This window comes from Camelus bactrianus, chromosome 5, assembly GCF_048773025.1.
Source record: "Camelus bactrianus isolate YW-2024 breed Bactrian camel chromosome 5, ASM4877302v1, whole genome shotgun sequence".
Taxonomy (NCBI): Eukaryota; Metazoa; Chordata; class Mammalia; order Artiodactyla; family Camelidae; genus Camelus; species Camelus bactrianus.
The window spans coordinates 35,802,523-35,826,138 of record NC_133543.1 but is presented as its reverse complement, the minus strand read 5'-3'; the positions used below and the strand labels follow the sequence as shown (position 1 = coordinate 35,826,138).

Here is a 23,616-nt window from a genome sequence, read left to right as displayed (position 1 = left end):
ATGTTATTTCAAAAATCTGTTTCTCTCTCTTTGTTTTTATCTTTCTTTCTAGTTGAAAGCTGGATAGGCTTAAGTCAAAGAACTGACACATCAAAAATCACCACATTTTGTAGCTGGCTGGCTAGTCCATCTGTTGAACAAAGGATGAGGAGGAATCATTTCCAAGGACTATAATAATACTTACATGGCTTTTTACTATTATTATTTCACACTATAAACATCAATTTCAGAGTCAACCAAAACAGTATAAAAGGGCAGTCACTAATTTTTCTTATTATTCATTATAGATTATAGAAGAATATACTCCAAACATAACACTGGTTGAAAGTGAACAACAGAGCTTATGGATAGTTTCATTATTTTTGTGCTTACTATGGTTTGTGATTTTCCTGTAACAAACAGTACTGCCTTGATAGTACAGAAAAAGAAAAATATTAAGAGTTTTAACCGTAACAAAGGGAAAGTTTATCACAGGCAAGCTGTATCAAGTTGGAGGAGCAAAGAAACAGAGTGGGAGGAAGAGGGCAGGAAACACTAAGCAAACAGAAGACTCAACTATAGTTAAAAGGAAAATCAATTACATACAGTTCCTGCCAAGGGAAGTGTTTGGGCAGAGGGCATAATCACTGCCCTGGAGAAATGAAGGACAACAAAGAGGAAGAGAAGAAAATGGTTAAAGAGTTATGTCTGCGGGAGGGCTGGGACTAGGGCCATGAACCCAAGCCACTTGCTATAATTGTATCACAGGATCCAATCCATAGCATTCTCGCAACAAAGCAGAAAGCACCCTAAAGCACAAAAGAGAAAACATACTTAGATGTCCTCAGTGAGAGAATTAACCAATCATCTGTGTTTGATAGATTGGCTATCTATTCTTTGCTTAAGTTCCTGTTCGTAAAATACTTGGCAAAATGCGATACAATAAAAACATTTACTGGAGAATTGAATGCCATCCTGGCAGAGACTAAAAAAAAAATTGCCTCCTTGTTACTGCATCTCGCATATATATGAGTGCGGCACTTGGAAACCTATCTCCTTTGCTTTCCCCTCCTCTGATAGTGTGTATCAAAGATCTGAGCTGGCTGATCTGCAAAACTGAAAAAGGCTGAAATGGCACAAGACAGGAGTGCTGGGCCCTGGGTACGAGTACCAAGCTCCTCTATCTGTGCTCATCATAGCCCGTGAGGCAACCAGCTACTCACTCTCAAAACCCGAGAGCTCTACGAAGTCAGACATTTATTTTCTAAATTCAGCTAAAATCAACTTTTAGCAGGCACTGAAAGAAAATCTACCAAGAAATTTTCACATAATTCAGGGATCTTTAAAAAAATTCTTCTGGAAACAAACATCAACAACAAAGAGTCATAAAAGAACTTTGCAAAAAAAAAAAATTTTTTTTAATTGCATTCTTTACCTCATCCTGATCCAACATCTGTTGCTTTAGCTTTTCAGCCAGCTGGCTCTGCTGGTTAATTTCATCATCCTGAAACAAAACATCATGTTTAATTTGGGGGGGGGGGGCTAGTTATGTCATTTCTGATATCCTGGTTTCTTGAAGACAGTTGGATACTGAGATGCCAGCTGTAAGCGTGTTAAAAAGATGAAGGAAATGGTGTGGTGCTTCCCCACAGAAAAGAGATTCGTTGAAATACCACTTCACCCACCTTTCACAGCAGATGAAACATCTGGATGTTCTGGGAAATACAGTCCCCTACACATTCAACTCAATTCCTGCTCATCCAGTGATGCAGGGCTTGGGAACCAAAAGGGACTTTGAAGCTATCCCTCCCAATTGAAAGATGTTAACAGTGAATTCCTAGTTCAAAGAATAAGGGAGTGAATTTCTAGCCACCTGTACTGTAATAGGTACATGTCCCAAATCTTGTCAAACACAGCAGTGACCGAGAACCCTGCCATGTGACAGGGAGGCAACCAGTTATTTCCACTTCAAACCTCTTACTTAGATTGGAAAAACATTTACTAGAGAATTAATCTTTGGCATTAGCAGACCTCCTTTTGATCAGCAGCTAATTTTCTTACCAGTCTGAGAAAAACCTCAGGAAAGCTGGGGTACAGAAATGTGAATGCTTCCTTTCCGGCCAGTCACCGAAGGGGTAAGTTACCTTCCCACCGGCACAGTCACTCTCCTCACTCTCCTCTTCTGTCACTAGGAGTCGCTGCCGCCCCTCGCTGCCCCGGGCAGGCATCGCCGCCTCTCCCCCAGACACGGTCCACCAGCGCGGCAAGGCAGCAGGCGGACAGCACCGAACGCGTAAGACTCAGTCTTTGTCCCAAAGATTTTCATGAATTCAAACGAAATTGTGCAGCACTGCCAGTGCAGAACGACATCTTAGCTTCATAAGCCCCTGTGACGACACTTCTAGGGTCTAAACCACAAGCAGCTTCGGATCCAGTTCAGTATTGCTGGGTCCCTCTTTGCACCAGGAGCTGCTCGGGGTTGTCCATCCGCAGCCCTTAAGAAACCTGCACTGCGCTTTCCGCTTTTTCCAGAGGTGAGGCGAGAGGTGCAGTTTTCCACGGGATATTCTCCTGCCTGTTTGGTTGTATCCGTGCGTACATTTAAATCAGATTAATTCAGTGTCACAACCTGATGCTTTCCACGGAGGAAGAAGACTAACACCGATATAACAGGGTCCTGTATCTCCTTTTCCTTTGTGTAGAATATTTTGGGGGGCTTATTTCTCTGCTCAGGGAGATTCCACTTCTACTGAGCTTTTTACATCAAGTCACCTATCTCATATATAAGAAAATTCAAATACCAGAATATCTTCTGAAAAGTGCTTGGAAATCCAGTATCCACGGACTAGATCTTAGCAGTGGGCCCCAGAGTGAGCAGGTGTCAGCATGTTCTGAGAGGCACATGAATGTATAGAATCAGACCGCACAACATACCTGACTCTGAAGTTTTGAAGTTTTTTACGATTTAAAATTCCTTAATGGTTCTAAAAACTACTCATGGCTCTCCTCCTCAAGTCAGACTTCTGGCAGGACAATTAGGAAAATTACACCAGAATGAAACCTCCAAAAAAAAAGGAACTTTCACCAATAGGAGACTATTTTGTCAGTCATATTTTCTCTTCTACTTTATAAAGTTAGAATGTCAGTTACTAGGAACAATTTTATGTTTATGTTCCTTGGCACATAAATATTAAACAACTTAACATAAAAGACTCAAAAAGTTTAACATTGGGGGGCTGCCATCTCACCCCCAGGGACATATCCGCAACGGCTACAAGTGCTATAAATCACGAGAGAAGCAAAATGTTAGTGCGAGCGCTTTGTTCTTACACTGTGTTCATTTCAAAGCCTGAAGATACAGGCTTGCTCCTGACAGGTGACAAGCTGGGATGCAGTGATTTTTGAGGTACCATGAGAAACCAAGGTCCCTCGCCAACCTGGGTAGGACGAAGAACCAGGATTGCATGACAAGCACATGAATCACTTATATCAGAGACATTCCCAAAACTACAAAACTACCCTTTCTTAAGGCTACTCCTCTAAGGAATTAGCATCGTCTACTGTGATTTTTTTTTTCAATTTTCAAAACTTTCAGAGTAAGATGCGAGGGGCAGTCTACATACATGCAAGAGCCTCTCTTAGAAAGTGCTGACACCTGCTTACTCTGGTGCCCACTGTTAAGATCTAGTCCATGGGTAACAGGTTTTCAAGCACTTTTCAGAAAATATTCTGGTATTTGAATTTTCTGATGCATGAAGTACAAGTGAGCTGCCAACAGGTCACTGGTCACCTTTAATGATAAAGGTGTTTTGGATGCAATGGTTATCAATGAAATGAGGTTCAACTTTTACTTCCACTTAATTCTGCTCCTCCCTCTCCGACACTACAGTAGCACTGGAGAGGTGACGGGGAATGAGAGAGACAGTGCCAGAGCCCACCTGCCTCTCTTGAACTCTGCATTCAGCCCACCTCTGCACCACCATCCCTCTGATACCTATCATGTGGCTTCTCTCTTAGGCAAACAGAAAGGGAGAAGACAGGAAAGAAAGACACTAATACTTACTGAGCATCTGCTATGTCCTAGAAATTTTTATTCTCCAATCAACCTTTTGAAGTAGCAGATCTGAGCTCCATGTTGCAAATGAGAAAAACATCTTCAGCAGGTGGTTCAAGAGTCCAGATCTCAGCATTGTTAAGTCACAGGTCTGACTCTAAAGTGCATGCTTTTCCATCCCACAGCACTGCCTTGGGAGAGCACCTGTCCTCAGACCCCCGGAGGGGCAGCACAGAGGGGCAGAGGGTCAGCTGGCAGGAGACTGTGTAGTCTTTCTCCCACCACATTCTAGACAGACTCATTAGGACTGACAAGTTCCTCATTTCAAGGGCTAAGGCCAAAATGGGATGAGCACTGAAATGGGAGTCAGAAGATGTGTAACTTCGTTGCAGCTCTGCCACCTACAGGCAATGGAAGTCACATAATCACCTGGGCTGATTTCTCATCTAGACCTAAATACTCTCAGTGCTATCACTAATAATCTATGAGGGTACCCTGTCCTAATTCATGCATTCTCAAAAGTACCAAACCACCTGCATCACCAGAAGCATGAAATACCTTTTAGAACCTTTAAAAGGAGGACAACTGGTAAATAATCAGGCTGTCCTTGGGTAGAGTTACTAAGGTCAAACCGCTAGCTTTGGTGGTCCCCTAGGCTGAGGCTTTGGGCCTCAGTCCTCTCCCAGATCTCTCAGCATCATCCTGTACTGGACCACAAATGTTAACCTCAAAGTGTGTGCTTCACCGGGTTTTCAAGGCACATGCTCAAGGGAAACGACAAGACAGAAAACGCCCTAGAGTGGACGTCAGGAGGCAGAGGCTCCAGGGTCAGCTTTTCCAGCTACCAACTGAAACCAAGGCGTGGCATTTTGTACATTTCAGAAGGTGGACTGGAGACTCTAAAGCCTCCCAGATCAATGAAAACTCCCCACACTGCCAAGGGAAAAGATCCCTATCCCAATCACGGCAGGCATCTATTCGCAGAGAACAGAGTAGAATCAGGTTATCACCCTGCTTCCAGGATTCTTTGGGGATACTAAAAAGGAACCCATCAATTCTAAATGAGAAAAAAAAATACACTTAAACAATCGCATTTCTTTGGAGAGATCAAGAAATTGCCTACACTGTTCACATTAATTATTGGTCTCCTTTTTCTCTCACTTTGTTTGAGGCTTTGCATAAAATACCCGGGTAGAAATGGAAGGGTACCTAAAGAGTAATTCATGCAGCTCTCATGGGGTGAATCTCTTATTAAATATATTACCAGAAGGGTAGGGCGACCCTGGTTTAATATTGTTGTTATAATGCCAACTCCCAGAGTCACAAGCAAAAAGAGAACTAGCGTCCTTAAGGCAACCAGTCACAGTTCCCTTGTAAAGGTGATACCAGACTCTGGGCTTTACTTAGAACGTAGAGGCCTGTAAGATTAATGATGATGTTAACATAACAAAGCTGTTTCATCCAAGCCAGAGGTGTCCCCAAGCACTCTGACCAGAACCACAGCAGGAAAAGATTAAATCAGACTAAAAATATCAGCAGCCTTGATGAAATGAACTGAAAGGACTTAGATATTCCAAGGGCAGTATGCCAAGATCACGTGAAACATCGATTTAATTTCCTTTGCCTCTGGGATTCCTAACCTGACCTTTACTGGGGATGAATGATCCAGTGTTCTCCAAGATCTTTTTTCCTTTATGCCAATTGGTACATTGACATGGTTGTTTGAGCTCCAAAAGTTTGCCATAAAATTGGACATCCCTAATCAGCATGTCCAAACCACTTCGTTCAAGAGTATGCCTCCGAAAACAGCTTTACTGATACTGGTAAGGTGGAAGCCATCAGACCACGTGCCACCACTACTGGTTCCTCATTCCAGGGCCTTAGAGCTACATGATTAAAATATACACCTGAGTTTTGGGAACCACTACTTTTGCCCCTACAGCTGGGACAATGCTGAAATATCCAAGAGGTGATGGATAGGCCCAAAGAAGAAAATAATTAAACAAAGATCATGCACCCTCCACCCCCTACTCTCATGCAGTGATAAGGCCCCATCCAATTTCCAGAAGTAAAGACTCTGTCTACCCAAGCCAACATTCCACTCTTCCAGCCCAATTTCCCTGCAACTTTCCATTCCACATGAATCCAGTTCCCCGAGTCTGCCCAGTGAAGAGCTGGGTAGATATTGGGAAGGCGGACATAAACATCAGTCTGCAGTCCACATCAGTTCCCTGGGACTTGAGCTGCTTCTGGCCAGTAGGGCTGGGATGTGCCACCATTAGTTTTTGCACCAGAGTGAGGACCATAATCTCTGGCTACAGACCTTATCATCCAGTTGCCGGTAGAGACTGGAGAGCTCCTCATCATACTTCTCCTTCTCCTCTGCAGAGATGCCGGCGACCACGGGGGCAATGTTGTCTAGGATGGGGGTGTTGTCACAGGGCTCCAGGGTCTTCTGGTCCTTCGCACTGATCTGTTCATCCTCGGGCACAGCTTCTCCTACAAGGCACAGCCAAGAGGAGTTGGGGATTGAAGAAATGCAGCATGCAGCCCTCCAGGAAGAGTTCCAAAAATAGTCACTCCCGTGAAAAAGACACAGAACACAATAGGAGCTGTTGTATAGAGTTAAAGAGTTTGTGTTCTTTCTCTTTGACAAAGAGAGGTCATAGTTCACTGACCAAAACTAGTCTAAGGAAGAAGAAGACTATGGAACACTCCCTCCCTTGTGATGTCTCACTTAAGGAAACTGGTTCCATCAACCACATGAGTGCTCAACGAATCCAACTTTGCAGTGATACCCAGAATTTTTTGCATACGCTTTTCTTTCATGGAGGAATATGCTGGGGCTTTACTTGAATCATATTCTCTCTAGTGAATGATTCAAAGGGAAATAGACCTCTGAGGCATCCTAATTACAATTAATTAGGTTACTGTTTTATGAATAGAAACAGCCAGATCAAGGAACAAATTCGCCATTGGTAATAGAACACTGTAGGGCCCAAATTCTCAGAATCTAAGAATCTCTGACTCGGAAGCAGGAAGTCAGGGTAGCCCTGGGCCCAGGAACTCTGACTGACGTTATACAAACACATGTCCCACCACCACTCTCTCCCCCGGGAGGTCAGAATTAATTGGCTTGACTGGAGAGTTCAAATAGAATAATTTCTCATGATATCAGGTAGTCCCAGGAAAGAAAAGGCAGCCCATCCAGAATACCATGCAGATACCCTGTATGCCACTTCTCAGTCTGCAGAGGAGCATTTATCGGGGCCTTCGAAGGAAGCATTTCCAAATGTGACCAGGCTAACTGAGGGAAAAGGTGACGTTCTCATGCTGGCCAACAGCTATTCCCTAGTAAGGAAACCACCTTGCAAAGACAGACTGCATAAAAAGGAGAACCATGTGGCTCAACTGTGTATCTTAAATATCTTCTTGGAAAGCAAACCAAAACCAAACATACTTTTCCATCACAATGTTTACCATCAACTTCACACTCAGTTTGCTACAATCAGTGAGCGTCTGCAACGTTCCAAGCCTCACCCAGTTCTCAGCCCATAAAATGCATTCTGTGGAAATACCCCAGGAAAACTGCCCTGAGCCAGAGGGAATTTCTCAAAAACAAAACAAAACAAAACAAAACAAAACAAAACAAAACAAAACAAAAAACAGAATTAGAACTGAGCTCCTAATCCACGGCTTCATAAATAGTATACATCACATCTCAAGGAACCCAACTGAACATCGTATGCATTTATCACAATACAAACAAAGCACTTTGTGATGGGTTAGCTTTGCTGCCTAAGATTCCATTATCTCATCTGATAATCACAAAATGGTACCGTAGGCCTCCACGTCAAATAAAATTAACACCCAATGATTTCACCTTGGTATCACGATTCTATTTGAAGTAGCAATTTGAAATATATGATTAGCTTACTGAATACAAAACTGAGCTGGCCTTTTTTTCTTCTAAAGCTCAACTAGACTGTACTGTTTCTAAGCTTTTTTCTGAAATTTTTGACCTGAAACAAAACCAGAATATTAGAGTAGCCTTTGAACTGAGCCTGAGCCAAATCAATATTTCATTCAGTTCCAATTCCTGGTTTAAAGCATCCATCAACAACCTTACTGTGCAGACTGGATTTCATCCAATTAAAAGATCTATATTCTCTACAGCCTAATGAGTCCATGGGCCATAAAAGCAGTATCGTGTTCTAGTTCCTAAGGATTACAGGGGGTGAGGGAGTGTTAAAACATTATATATATATATATATATATACACACACACACACACACACATATATGTATATGTATTTATAATTATATATGTAAATATCTTTTTCTAACCATAGAATGTATACTAAAAGTCCTCCTTCACCTCTACCTCCCAATTCTGTTCCTTCTTCAGAGAATTTTACTACTAACACTTGGTAAATGTCCTCCCCCAACTTGGATCATGACTATATCTATAATTTTTCAGTCCTACCTTCTGAAATTTGTGAACAAGGCAATCCAGTTGCAGTATGAATTTGATCCTCCAGCTTAAGTATGATGAAGATGAAATTCTTAACTGTACTAGACCAGAAACCAGCCAGAACATGGTCATGTTGTTCATAGGCCAACTCACTCCAAGTCTAGAGGTAAGATACAAAAACACCTGGAAGAGACATATTCCCTGTGTTCTTTGGTTCCAAATGGCCAGAGAGGTAGTGATATCGTGAGGCTGGAGTGAACTAAGGAGCTACCCAGTGAGTATTTCCATTCATCAGAGTGGGCAGGAGTCAGGGATGAACCCCACAACCCCGCAGTGGGTGACCTGCTCTAACCAAGTCACAGACTTGACTTCCCCCTAAAGCTGCCCTCTTCTTCCACTGAGAAATGACGGCATCACCAAGCATCAAGGTTGTCCCAGATTAGAGAGGTTTGACAAGCTAGCCAGGGCTGCCCTGAGGCACCCTGAACACCACCAGCAGACGCTGCATGAATACTTGTAGCGCCGTGGCGGGATGCTAAGCCACGCCGCACCTTCTACAGATCTAGTTAATCACAAGCCCATCTCCTGCTTAACTTCTTGGTTTGCTTTTCGTAAAGGCAAGGAAACAGCAATGCCTCTAACACAGCACTGTTCTAAACATTAATTAAAATAGTATATGAAAAAAGCACAAAAGGTATTATTGTTTAAAGTCCAACTCTTATTCCCTACGCTGCCTGACAAACTGTCAACTTTTCAGGTTTTGCAGGTAAATTACTGTTTTTACTTACTCTGAGATTAGTGTGTCTGGGGTCTTCACAACAAGTCTGGTGGTTAGAGCTGTTTCCAACGTGAAACACGATATAGCTATGCAAGTGCCTTTTGGGTTTATTTTTATTATTATGAAAACAATATTTGAAGCCAGAGCAGAATTTCTGCTTTCCCTTGCACAAGTTTCAGAATCAAAGCATCAACGTGTCCCCCACAAAGCTACATCTGAACAACGAGCCTCTCCGAGTTTTTATTCTAAAGGTCAGGCAGGCAGGATTATTTTCTGCAGCAGCCGCTCTCAGGCCGAGAAGAACAAAGCGGCAACAAGCAGGAACAAAAGCGGCGGCGTCTGTGGGGGCGCACAGCTCCTGCCCGAAGAGGGGCCAGGAGCCCGTCTTCCCAAACACCGCTGCCCTTCAAAGGACGGAGAAAATGACTTCCAGAAGCGTCCCTGGTAACTACACCGTCCAGCTCGCAGACACGTCTGGGGACTGTAAATTCCCCGCACTGTGCAGACCTGACAGGAGGCAGTCCGTCTCCATGGCGATCTCACGGCGTTAATGGAGACTGCTCCCCGCACTGCAGTGGCCCGGGCCTCCGGAGAAGCCCCGCGAGGTGATTACGGAGTAACTGACTGTAACACGCAAGACCGCTGCAAGCAAACCTGGGAGAAATAAGGCCCTAGAATCTGGTGGCGGGAGGACAAGGACCACAAGCGAAGATTAGCATCTATTTTTATTTTTATTGTCCTTTGCGTGAAAAGCAGATTTCTCTGATTTGATCCCTTGAGGATTTATACCTTACTGTCCATAGGGAAAGAGCTTCTAATATTGTAAAGCATCTGATTTTCTAGAATGAAAGCTCCCCCACCCCCACCCCCACCCCAAGAAACGTTTTCCTTCTTTAAATAAGCATTCTGGCATTTCCTATTGTCAGATGCAATTACCTTTAAGGACTATAAAGATTTGTGTGTACACAGGAGCGTTCACTTGGAGCATACCTATAAGGTTGGCAGAGCATTTTAATTATAAAATGAAACCCCCAGAGGGCATAAATAACATTTCCACAAAAAGTAGAAATCCATCAATTGCAATAAACAAGAATGACAGACTAATCAAAAATTCTTGTTAAGACTATTAATTAAAAATTCTAAAACGGGCTTTTTGGGGTTTGTTTTTTCCAAAAAAAGAAGGAAGGAAGACAACCATTAGACTGCCAGTAATTCATTAAAATTTCACACATGAAGTAGCAACAAGCTAGTTACCCTTTTCATAAGTTGAGTCCCTAAAGCCTCTGGAGAACAGAGAAAGGTAATTGCATTCTCTCAGAAACCCGAGGGCAAAGACTGGCTGGTCACTCACAGCTTCCGCCAGAAACCAGATCAGATCTGGCAAAGAAGGTGCTTTCTTTTAATACCAATTAAACAGGCCCAGTGGCAGACCTAATGGTAGGTAATTTCTATACCAAGGAAACAAAAAGGAAATCTTTACGCTGCCAGATGGGTAACAGCAGCTGGATACAAGATGTCATTATATAAATGGGAGGTTTGAAAAAAAAACACCATCCCTTTAAGGGATTATTTTGCACGCAAATAGCATCTTTCACCCTAGTTCCTCGAAATACTGTAAGAAGCTTAAGACATTCTCTAATCCCTTCTAGAATAATTTTCTAATAAACTGGTCACCCAGGCCTTTGCATCCTCTTTACATTCTTGGCTTCTGAAATAGGCCACACGATTCTCCTAGCGGCCAGAATTTCTATTAGTGCTTGGTTGTGCTCTCAAAAGAAGGAAGAGGGCCTCACAAATTAGATCTCTCAAACAAAATGCTAACCTCTGAGCTTCCACCGTAATCATGCATCCGAGAGGGGGCCCAGCATCTCTTACACATTTAATGCCAAAAGAGCAAACTGTGTTCCAACTATGGAGGCCACACAGTTCCACGGAGCCCGGATCAGACTCGAGGTTACAGATTTAGCTCGTCAGGGCACCAAGCCTGCTGGCCTGGCAGGTTTTAAATTTGGAGAACCGATCTGCTTTAGAGATGGCTGATTTTTCCATGCCTTCCCAGCCTGTGATGAAATAATTTCTTTGCCTGACTTCAGCAGGTGGGGTAAACCTCCATCCCCTCAGTTAATACTGTATTTAATTATGTGAGAGACGATGCAGATATGCCGTGTCATCAGGTTATTTTCATCCATTTCTGACCCCTGGGTTTTCAGGGCCTCTTTCTCTGACTTAAAACCCTTGTAAAGTTTTTTTTTAAAGAACAAAATTCATAGAAGTATCAGAGAAGGGCACGTGTAAAGACCGACGGGGAACTAGGGACTCAGCCCCTCTAAGCATCATGCCCTGGGCCTTCAGCCCTCTTTGCCATCCTGCTGTCCACGGTCTTCCTGATGGACTGCTGGGGAGAAGGGCAGGGGAGAACTGGGAGCCGTAATTCACTCTGAATTCAACTACCTAAATCTACCCCCATTTAGAGGATGGTTTGAGTCCTTTCTATACTTATGATCAACAAGCAACCGAGCTGGGGGGGAAAAAAAAGGTCCTATTTCTGCCCACTGCCCACTGCCTCTATCTGTCCCTAAACAAGCAGGCTGAACAAATTTCCATGAGGCGCAAGTTGCCAACAGAGCCTCCAGATTGGAAGAAAAATTGTCCGTCGACTTCAGCCCACAAGATGTCACTAGTAGCTTGTGGTGGCCAGGGGTTGTTTTCCAGCCACTCAACACCCATTGTTGTAACAGCACCCCGACTTCCCTGTGAGGAATTACCCCCTCTGGTGTGTGCAGTCTGGGTCAGACAACATCGGGGTGTCCTGTCCTTCTCCAGCCAAAGCACACCACCCAGTGCTGTGTCCCTGTCCCTCCCAGGCCTCTGAGTCTCCAACATACAAGGCAAGGACGGAAAACACGTTCAGAGGGGATTCACTGCAGGTGTGGCCCCTTGTGAGCCCGGTTCCTCTGCTGTTCTTCCCGTTCTGTGAGTCACTCATGGTCTTTCTTTTTTTTTAATTGAAGTATGGTTGATTTATGATGTTGTGTTAGTTTCAGGTGTACAGCAGAGTGATTCAGTTATACATACATATCTATCTATTCTTTTTCAGATTCTTTTCCATTATAGATTATTACAAGAGATTGAATATAGTTCCCTTTCTTCTCTTTTTGTTTATGAGGGGCAGGACCCTCACTGGCCCAGCGGGGAATAGAGCCAGGAGACTGGGTTTCCCCATCCTTTCTTTATAAAAACAAGGCATGGCCTCCCCTGAAGCCCCCGTGTACGGGCTCTGGGCCATGCTGCCTTCAACGGCAGCGGCAGAAATGAATTAAGGCTTGGTGTGGTATATGCCTGGTGAGTCACAGGCCATGCTCTGAGAATCAATGCTCTACTACGCCCAGAGGAGAAAGCCGCCACCTGAAGTAGCCCATGAAGCTCGGAGAGTACACGTGGGGGCGAGGGGAGGAGCCGGCCCATAGGCATGTAATAGGATAGTGTTTCCCGACTTCTGAATGACTTTGAGCAGGCAATGCTCTCTCCTATGGCGAGACATACTTCCTTCCATTTATTTACAGTATCTTCCTGGACTCGATTTGCCGTTGAGACATCATATTATTTTACCTTCCCCATTCCTTTGTATTCCTACCTCATTCTCTATAACAGCAAGCAGGAAAAGGCACAAGCACGCACGCTTTTCTCTGCTACGCACCTCGGCTCCTGCTCTCCCACCACTGGAGCAGAGCAGACAGACTTTTAAATTATAAACACTGTGCGACGCCAAGCTGGGAATCTCTTTCCCAGGGGAAAGGGCGCAGAGCCGACAACACTCCTTTAATGCGTTCTGACCGCAATGTGGAAATATCCACCCCCGGGAGTCACGGCGGTGAACTCAGCAGCTGCCTCCCACAAGCTTGGAACCAATGTGTATGTCAGCTTTCAAAAGAAAGTTGGAAATATCCTGCCCCTTGGATTTCAGTGGCAGGCATTGCCTCTTCTCTCTACTCCACCCTTCAAAACCCCGGTTCTCAAGCTGACACAGCCCAGCCGTGCCCTCACAACCACGAGGAATCAGGATGCAAGGGGCACCACGGAAGGACTTCCAGTCCCTTCTTTTCACGCCCATCTCCCTGGCTGAAACACAACCACAAGAGCTCATGCAGGCTGCACCCACAATGGAAAGAGAATGAACTTAGGAGTCAAGCGCCCTGCGGAGTCATCTTGGGCGAGTCTCCTGTCCTGCCTCAAGGGCTGCTGGAGGATTAAACGCCCAGCCTAGAACGGGACAGAAAGCCTCCTGGGTTTTGTTGTACGTGCCCATGCAGTTAATCCTTGAAACAGTCCTTCCCTCATACTGGTCAGAGGACCACTGCCCCACACCTCCACCTGCCTCGCTTCCTGCCTGAATGTTATACCACTTGAGTAGGTTCTCAACATTTGAAAAGTTTTGCTTCCTGGGGAAAAAAGAAATCACTTTTAAAATGTGAGTGTTAGCTTGCAAGGACAGCAGAGCTGCTAATCTCCCTCCTCCCCATCACTCAGCGATTACATGGCAATGGTGCAGCAGAGGGGTGGGGGAGGCGTCTCAAGACCCCTCCCGCTTCTCCTTCCCTATCCTCTCTCCACAGTCCACAGACGACCTCACCTCAGCCATGCCTCAGGTCCCTCCTAAAGATCCACCACTCACGTTTCTCTCTGCAGCTCAGGCAGCTCCTCTGAGCTCCAGACCCTCAGACCTAACTTCTTATCTGGCATTTTCATCTGGATGTTCCACCAGGCACCTCAAACACCCCTCCTCACCCCGATCTCCAGTCTGGTTCTTCTCCAGAGTTACCTGTCTCAGTGAATGGCTCTGCCCTCCATCCAACTCAGTAAGTCAGAAAACTGGACACTCTCTCTCCCTATAGCCAACTCCTCAGCAACCCTGCTGCTTTCACCTCCTAAACACCAACCTGGTCCATCCACCCCTCTCCCTCTCCACTGCCCTGTCATTCAACGACTGTCATCTCCTCCCTGGAAGACCACCCCGGGTCCTAGACTCCCTCCCATGCCCTCCAGCTCATTCTTCAACACAACCAATGGATCTTCAAAAATGCAAATCTTATCACAGGGTCTGTAGCTTGACAACCTCAAATGGCTTCTCGCTGCTTCCAAGACAGTGATCAAAACCCTGAACAAGGACTGCACAGCCCCACACAGGCCTGCTCACCCTCCTGGCCCATCTCAGGCCAGTGCTCCTTCACTCCTCAGGGCCATGGTAAACACGGCCCCCTCCATCCCACCCCCACTTCCCCCCTCCTCACCTCCTATTTCGCTCAGCTAACTGCCCTGTTTCTCTCAGCTCTTATTCCCCATGTCACTTACTGGGAGAAACCTTCGCTGACTTTCTGAGTCAAGCTCAGGGCCCCATGTTGTAAGAACTCTTAGCACTTATACTTGTGCTTCTTGGCATGCAGCACAGACTGTCATCGCACGTTTACTGATCGTGGCTGGAGTCCACGCCGCGTCAGCCTGGAAGTTCCCGGAGGACACAGACCACGCCTGACCGCTCACACCTTCACCTCCAGTGACGCATCAAACGTGTGTATACAAGAAACATTTCCAAAAGTCTGTCATATGCCAGGAGCCATAATTAGTTTTCCCAAATTATTATTACTTTTTTTTTTTTAGTTTTTCCAAATTACGTAATTTAAGGATTTATGTAGGATCTCACCCTAGAGGGCATGGAAAACAGTAAATCTCTGAGGAGATCAGCAAGGTGGATGAAGTGAGACAAACAGTTAAAATGATGCCAAGGGAACAGTCCAAGAGCAGGGGGAGTGCCCAAGAGAGATGCTAGGCGTGGGCGTGGGTGAGGTCAACAGGGCAGTGGGCAGACCCCGGAGGACGGCTCATTGAGGGATGGAGAATTGGAGGGTTGCAGCTTGGCAAGGGATAGGAAAGAAAAGAAAAAAACAAGGTTAGTTGCCCACACCACAGTGTTTCTAAGGCCAGTCCCTCCTCCCTCTATTAAAAGGCTTTACTGAATGTTCCAGTTGCCCAGCAGAGAAGTGACCCAAGAGGATCCCAGAAATAGAACAAAATTTCATACGGCCGCTCCCGGCCTAGCCAAGCACTCCTCCCCACTCCCCTACTCCTGCCAAACTGCAAGGAATCAGCCACCAGCCGCAGGTGCTGAATTATTCAACGATTCTAGCAGCTTTCAAAACACGTGTGCAGCTAGAAAACTCTCCCCAAAAGAAAAGGATTGTGTTATTTAGGCTACCAGGTCATTTCTTGAACCTCTCTTGAATGCTAGTTTGCCACATAATTGTTTTTCAATTGAACAGTAGCTCACTGACACCCCGCCCTTCCTAACCAAAGCAGCGGCAAACAGAATCACAGGAGAAGCGGCTGCTAACTCTGCAGCTACAAGCAGGCAGGTTACCTCCCGATCCTGCACGGCAGTCCCCACGCTCCTACACTCACCCTAGACTGCGAGCTGATGCAGCACCTGAAATAAATCCCCAGCACAAGAGCAGAGAATCTGGAGGGCAACCTCCAGCTACCCACTAGCCCCCTACACACACACCAACCTGCCTGGTTTCAGTTTTTAAAAAAAAAGACTGCTATCTTCCAACCTCCCCCACACAGCGAAAACCGCACAAGTGACCTGTCTGCACTTGGATCTGGAAACCCCTCTTCAGCGCCTCACCCACAGCCCACCCACCACTGCACGTCAGCTCTCTGAGGTATTTTCTCTGAGGAGAACAAACCAGCGAGAACGTTTCAGGGAAAGAGAAAAACGAGTCACGAAACAAGCCTTCAAGACTCCACTTTAGGACAGAGCTTCTCCAGGAATCCTCTATTTCTGGCTCTGAAGAAGCAAAGCATGAAGAGGAGTTGGGCCCAAAAATGCAAATATTTGCCAGAGGTGACTTTCAAGCCCCAATCAATGATAAAACTCACAAAGCAGAGCATGACATTTTTCATTTAATCAAAAGCAGTCGGAGTCCCCAACGTCTCGGCACTGCCCTCTGAACCTCAAACATGGCTAGCAGAGAAGGAGTTACAGTCACAGAGAGGGGGCATTTCACCGGAAATAGATTAAGGCGACCTCGCCAAGTCACCTGCCCACACTAAGAGTGTGTGTCAGCCAAGTGATGGGCCGGGGGCGGGGATGGTCGGTTGCTAGGGAATAAGAAAACACCTGCGTGTGCACACAGGCTGCTGCAAGGCAGGACCAAGCTCCGCCATCATCCATCCCCTCTTTCCCAGGTGTCCCAGGATGCCAACAGTTGCAGGAAAGAGAAAGCACACACTCATGCCTCACTCTGCCTCTCATTCTTCCTCACCGTTTCTCCATCTGTTTAGCTCCATCTCCAGATGCTGGATAACATTCTTTAAAGTCTTGTTTTTCTCTTTCTCTTTTTCATATTTCTTCTTCCATTCTTCTGCTGTCAGTTCCAGGTTCACGGAGACTGTATTCTTGATGGTCTTAGCCCTGGGGTTAAAAACATCGGGGAAAAATTCTAAGCATCGCTACCAGCATTGGCTAAATCATGAACACAATGAAGCCTCAAATTCCTTTCATGTCAACAGACTGGGACTTGGAGAGCAGGAGGGAGGCAGGCACCTTTCCCTACCACCCTCCTCGCTGCATTAATGGCACCACTACTCCCAAGGCTCCAAACTCACCTTTTCCCTTTTTTTCCCCCTTTACCTCCTGCCAGACTCTAGATCCAATGGATTTTCATTCAGATTATCTGCCAGGGTCAACTCTCTCTCTCTCCCCTCTGCCACTATTTATTCCCTCTGTTCTCACACTAACTTATGGTTATAGCCTTTTCCAAACATTCAGCATCCTCCTTTAAGCACCTTGCATACCTTTGCCAGATTCATCTGCCCAAGTAGAGCCTCCTTTCAACTCAGTTAACATCTATGAAACCCTGGGGATATACCAAGACAAGCAAGACAAGGTATCTGGCCTTACAGCTTACAGTTTCTTATACCAATAAATATACAGACTAAAACAATCAGCTGTGTCTCTTTCTCACATCTGATACCTAGAATCATCCCTAACGTGTTGAACACATGTCAACATGCCTCCTGGGACAGGCGGGCCACTTTACAGAGTCTGGCTGGCCAGGCGAAACCATGGCTCCCTGCTGAGCACATCCCTGCCCCTCCCCACCGCCCCCACCCCCCAGCAATCGTCACCAAGTAGGAGTGGAGGGCCCATTGTTCTCATATCATCCTATTTTTCACGAAAAGTCAGAAACTGAGATTATTATTTGTATCCCCCAGTTTAAAACGTCTTTTCAAAGCGCTGTGTAGGACAAACAAACATATCTAATGACCATTATTTTGCTATCTGTGACATAAGAGAGTGACCTCCTCAGGGCGTATGGCCTGGGGGATGTATGATGCCACAGCGGATATTCTGACAGTAACTCAAGGGAGCAACTGGTGAGGGCTCAGGCAGTGGCATCTCTAGCTGGGACTAAAGACAACAGACACAATTCACCTACTTACACATAGAAATGTGTATAAGCAGACTTGTCCAATTAAAAAGTAAACTGCCAATGGCAGAATTCCACTTATTACTTATTTTTTAAGAAGTAAAAGCTTCATTAAAAAAAAACATGTGATACGCTGCTTTATTTGCTATTGACTTTTTCATTTTAAACTCCCACCCCTTCTGGTCCTGTCATATTTGCCAGCACTATCTGATGTGTGACTCGGGTTAATTACTGTTGTCATGGAATGACATTTTGGACACAATTTCTATTTCAGTGAAAGAAACTCAGCAGCCCTCACCAGTGCTGCAGATGTCATTCTAAAAATTAATTCCTAAAGCAGACAACTAAATAACTTAACTATCAACAGAGGAGTTAATGATTTCAATGTAAGACGCCACTTAAGAATTAGTATAATTCTCCCTCGCTCACTGTAGCTTACAGCTGCTGTCCCCAGAAGTGCTTCAACTCTAATTTTTCAAACAGCAGCAATTTTATCGCTACGTTAAAGTCTGTGCCAATCTGACACTCTCACCTCGCCTTCTAACATCCTCTGGCAGCGCCGTGGGTGTTTCTCAGATGAGCACAAACACCGCGGCACCCCTTAGCAACTTGGTTAAGTCAGACAGGGAAAAACAACCTATGGCTGAAATGCCTGTGGATGTTTAAGGGGATACTTTGAGGCTACCTGTCTTACTTTTTTTTACATCCTAAAGAGTCTCCTGATGATTTCCAATGATACCAGAAAGAGAAGGGTAGAGCCTTCATGCTGCCCTCAGGCAGGTTTGGCCAGAAGTCCAATTTTGTGAGCAGCCCTGGCAAAGTTATCCCTGGTATAACTGATCTTCATTTTCAAAGTTCTCTTTCTTCCAATTCTGTAGTAATCAGAGTCCTGGCAGGAAATAGTCAATTGAAATTGGGAAGCATTTAATAAAGGTATGAGGAGGAGGATTGGAAATAACGGGGATAATATGTACCCCACATTAGTGATGGGGAAGTCATCACCACCCTTAGGCTGAAGGGGGCCCAGAGGTAGGAGCTGTAAGGAGCTTGCCCACACTCACAGATACAGAGAACAAGCTCGCAGTGACCAGCGGGGAGAGGGAAGAGGGGAGGGGCAAGACAGGGCTAGGGGATTAAGAGGTACAAACTATCAGGTATAAAATAAGCTACAAGGATACATTGTACAACATGGGGAATAGAGCCAATATTTGATAATAACTATAAATGGAGTATAACCTTTAACAATTATGAATCACTATATTGTACATTTGTCACATATAATATTGTACATCAACCATACTTCAACAAAAAACAAAATTAAAAAAAATTTTTAAACCCTTAAAAAAGAAAAAAAAAAAAAAAAAAAAAAAGGCTGCCCAGTGGGAGCTGTAATAGCCTTTAGTCTAGAAACAGAACCAATCCAAAGTGACCCTGCAGGGAAGGAGCCAAGAAATTAATACCCTGACCTCCCTCTCCTCTGTCCTTCTGACTATCTGCCCAAGTTCCTTCCTCACTGGCAGAACCTAACTGGACGACAGAGGCAACGGAGCCCATTGTCGCTGTCCAAACTGGTCACTGTCCCAGGGCACAGAACAGAGCAGAGGTACGGAAACAATTCAGAGAAGCAGATGGAAGATTTACAAACCAGCTCCCATTTGGAACTGAGAACAATGGTGGTAAACCATGTGTCCTACCAGTGCCCTAGATAGACTTCACTCAGTCCCCAGTGAAGCAGAGCATCATGCCTCTCCATCCACTAAAGGTAGAATATGAAGAAGTCAGCTAACTGATTGGGAAAGATGTTAATTCTCCCAAAAGTGTTCTACAGATTTAAAATAACCTGAAATAAAATCCCAGGAGGTTTGCATGTGCATATAAAAATTGACAACCTGATTCTAAGATTTATAAAAGATATAACAAAAGCCTAGAATAGCAAATACAGTTTTGAAGAACAAAGCTAGTGGATGGAATATCAACACTTATTATAAAGCCACAGTAATTAAAACTGATTAAATCGTCTAGAAAGTGTAGAATAGAAACAGAATAAATTCTCCAGAAACAGACACTTGGGTACATAGCCATCTGATTTACAACAGCACAATGGGAAAGGATGGTCCTTTAAATACATGGCGTTGGTGGGGAGATGATCTTTATCCACTCCCCCAATAACATATTAAAAAATTCTATTCCAGATGAATCATATGCATAAATGTGCCACAACTTCTATTATATATGGTGTGTGTGTACACACACACACACACACACACACATACACAATGGAATACTAGTCAGCCATAAAAAAGAACAAAATGCCATTTGCTGCAACATGAATGGACCTGGAGACTGGCATTCTCAGTGAAGTAAGCCATAAAGAGAAAGAAAAATTCCATATGATATCACTTATATGTGGAACCTTAAAAAAAAGAGACACAAATGAACTTATTTACAAAACAGAAACAGACTCACAGACATAGAAAATAAACTTATGGTTACTGGGCTGGGTCAGGGGAAGGGGATGGGAAGGGATAAATTGGGAATTTGAGATTTGCAGATACTAACTAGTATATATAAAATAGATAAATAACAAGTTTCTACTGTATAGCACAGAGAGCTATATTCAATATCTTGTAGTAACATATAATAAAAAGATTATGAAAATGAATATATGTATGCTCACGTATGACTGAAACATTATGTTGTACACCAGAAATTAACACAACATGGTAAACTGACTATACTTCAATTAATAAAAAAAATAGTTACCATAAAAAAAAACACATAAATATGAAAGGTAAGACAATAAACTCTCTAGGAGAAAACAGGAAAATATCTTCAAGATCTCAAGTTGGCAAAGATGAAAGATTTCTTAACTAGGACAGAGAAAAAAGATAGTTAACTTCATTAAAATTAATTACCCTCTTTTCATTAAAACTCACCATCAAAAGAATTTAAACATAAGCTACAAAGTGGGAGAAGATACAAACAAACCATATATCTAACAAAAGGACTTACCCAGAATAACCCCTATAAACAAATCAATAAGAAAAAAGCCGACCAAAACCAAAAACAAAACAAACAAACAAAAACTGGGCAAATATTTGCATAGGAACTTCACAAAAGTAGTGCCAATAAATATCACCCAGAAAGGGTGCCTAATATCCTTGGCCACTGGGGAAATGAGAAATAAAACAATAAGACACCTTTACACACCCAACAGAATGGCTAAGAAATTTTAAACTGATAATACCAAGTGTTGGTGAGGACATGCAGTGACTATACCCCTCAACTGCTCCCAGAGGGAAGGTAAACCAGTCTAATTATTTTGGAAAACTACCTATTAAAACTAAATATCTCATAACGTTATGAGCTAGCAATCCCACTCATAGGTAAATAACCAACAGAAATGAGGACATATGTTCACTTAAACACATGACAACCAATGTCATAGCAACTTCATTTATAACAGCCCCAGGATGAGCACAATCCAAGTAGCCAACAACAGTAATGGCTACATACCTTTTATATTCAGATAACAAAATCCTATATATAAGAAGAATAAACTGCTCCTACATCTAAAAATGGAGTGAACTTCAAAGATACAATGTTGCATAAAAGAAGCCAGATACAAAGCAATACTGTATGTTTTTATTTGTATGAAGTTCAAAGACAGGCAATATGTTGACAGAAGTCAGGATGACACTTACCCTTCAGAGATGGGGACTGACTTCCAGGGTACAAAAGAGAGGTTTTCAAGAGGCTGGGTGGTGGTACATGTGTATATACATTTGTCAGAATTTTATTGAGTTGCCCACTTAAATTTATTTTATTCTATGTATGTTATATTCAACAAAAATAAGAGGAAAAAATGATGTAGAAAGAAATCAAGTCAGATACAAGAACTTCTAGATTGTGGAATAAACAAGAGTTACTAACAGAGCTACTGAACTTCTGTGCCTGGAGGTGTTTTTTTTTTCAGTAGAACAAATATTCTCCTATCTAGGATGTTGAAATCAACCTTGCAAAGTGGAATAAAGAGTGTCTCATTCCCACAAGAGATCCAGAATAAAAGGATGTTGAATATCTACAATCTCTTTTGCTTTTTACCACAAACTTTAGGAAAATGTACAGACTAAAAGAGCCTAATGATTAGGTTCTATCTAATTTTGCCACTCACAACTCCCTTTCCTCCCGTGTCAGTGTTTAGCAGGTTGCCATCAGTGGGTTAGCCAGTGGTCTGCTGGCTTTTCCCTTGCCCACTACAGAGCATGTCCAAGTGTCTTCCAGCTCTCATAGCCCTTACTCTTCCGTCTTGGCACTTTCTGCATACTTGCTAGCTGTCAATCACACTAAGCAGCATTACATTTGGACTTTGTTCAAACACAGTGAATCAACACGGATCCTGGAAACTCAGGATTGCACGTGGACATAATGCCGGGACCCATGAGCACACATGCACACACATGTGCACTTACTGCTTAGCCTGGCTTCCAAAAGAATTTCAGGTAGCTTACAAGGAAACATAAAATTGATAGAATTGTAGACCTTAAGAGCTGCTCTTAAGGCAGGTTTTATCATTTTGTCTAGCTGAAGCTACATAGATAGCAATAGAGATACCATCCCGCTGTACAGTTTTGGGACATTATCTCCTTGATATAGGAAAACAAACCAATAATGCACGGGAGCCTTACTGTAGCCATGAACCTACTGCTCACTCATCATCTTTATGGGTCAGTCTCACTGTGATAACATTGCATTAATCCAGCGTGACCTCATCACTCACAAAGGAACGCAAAAGTATCTCGAGGCTTCATTTCCAAAGATCCTCTGTTTGGCTTTTCAAACCAGAGCCACTAAGCTGTATACAGAATTAAATGCCTGTTCCACAGACTAAAACCATAGCAGACACTGAGCAAAATCCTAACCAAAGGCTGGTTAAGGGAAGAACTTTGATTAATATCAGGTTTATAGCTTAATATCAAGACCTACTTAGCACAAATGAGCCCAGTCTTGAAGGTACAGTGATCAGGTATCTGTTCTGCAGTTCTTCTTTGCCTCAGCTTGCTTTAGACAGTTCAGCACCACTTAAATAATACATGATCTAGGCTTGGGCCAGATATATCTCTTCTCCCCACAGGGAGGGAAGTAGGACCCAGTTTTTAAAAGATCTCAAGGCTAACGAATGTTAACCACCTTTGGAGAAGGCAGACCAAGCTCAGCAGACAAAGAGCAGAGGCCACAGTACATCGTCCACACAGATCCCCACACAAAGAAAGGTAAGTCAGAAAAGGATTCTACTAACATATTCCACTGGGATGGAAGGAGGAAGATTCTGCTTCCCTGTCCTCATGTGTTCTGTTATGTCCTCCCAGCACCTCTCAGTCCCTCTGTCACTGAACTTGCAGTTTACGTGTTCAGAAGCACGTGCCCAGACTTCCAAGTCTGCTGATCAGGTCCATTTCCACCACCTGTGCTAAGCCCCCAAAGTGACAACACTCTGATTTAACACCTGAATCAAACCCCTGCTGAAGAGGAGGAGTCCTAGCACGACCGGTTCACAACACTGTGTCCTCAATAAATCCCATTCCCATGTATGTCCTCAATAATTGCCTATACGCAAACTTTCCGGCCATAATCAATCCTAAATGATACAGAAACTACATACTATTGGAGTTTCTTCAAATTACCTTGGTCCCCTCTGGAAAAGCCAGGAAGATGTTTAATCTTGGTAGCTTCCTACCTCTTGTTTTCAGCATTTTCCTTCCCTCCCCAGGATAGCACTGGCATTTAAACAAGAAACTCTTGACAAACCCACCCTTCAAGGCATAGAATAAATCTGTAATGTGTG

At 43.9% G+C, this 23,616-nt stretch overlaps 1 protein-coding gene across 1 annotated transcript in view; it reads right to left on the bottom strand.

Annotated features, from left to right (window-relative positions):
• KIF5C (kinesin family member 5C) overlaps positions 1–23,616 on the bottom strand; it is a 145,774-nt gene that overhangs the window by 42,209 nt on the left and 79,949 nt on the right. The window contains exons 11-13 of the mRNA XM_010950260.3: positions 16,605–16,753; positions 6,357–6,532; positions 1,415–1,483 (exon numbers count right to left, since the gene is read on the bottom strand). Of these exons, the coding sequence (XP_010948562.1) occupies positions 1,415–1,483; positions 6,357–6,532; positions 16,605–16,753 (394 nt within the window). The remainder of the gene's footprint in view (positions 1–1,414; positions 1,484–6,356; positions 6,533–16,604; positions 16,754–23,616) is intronic.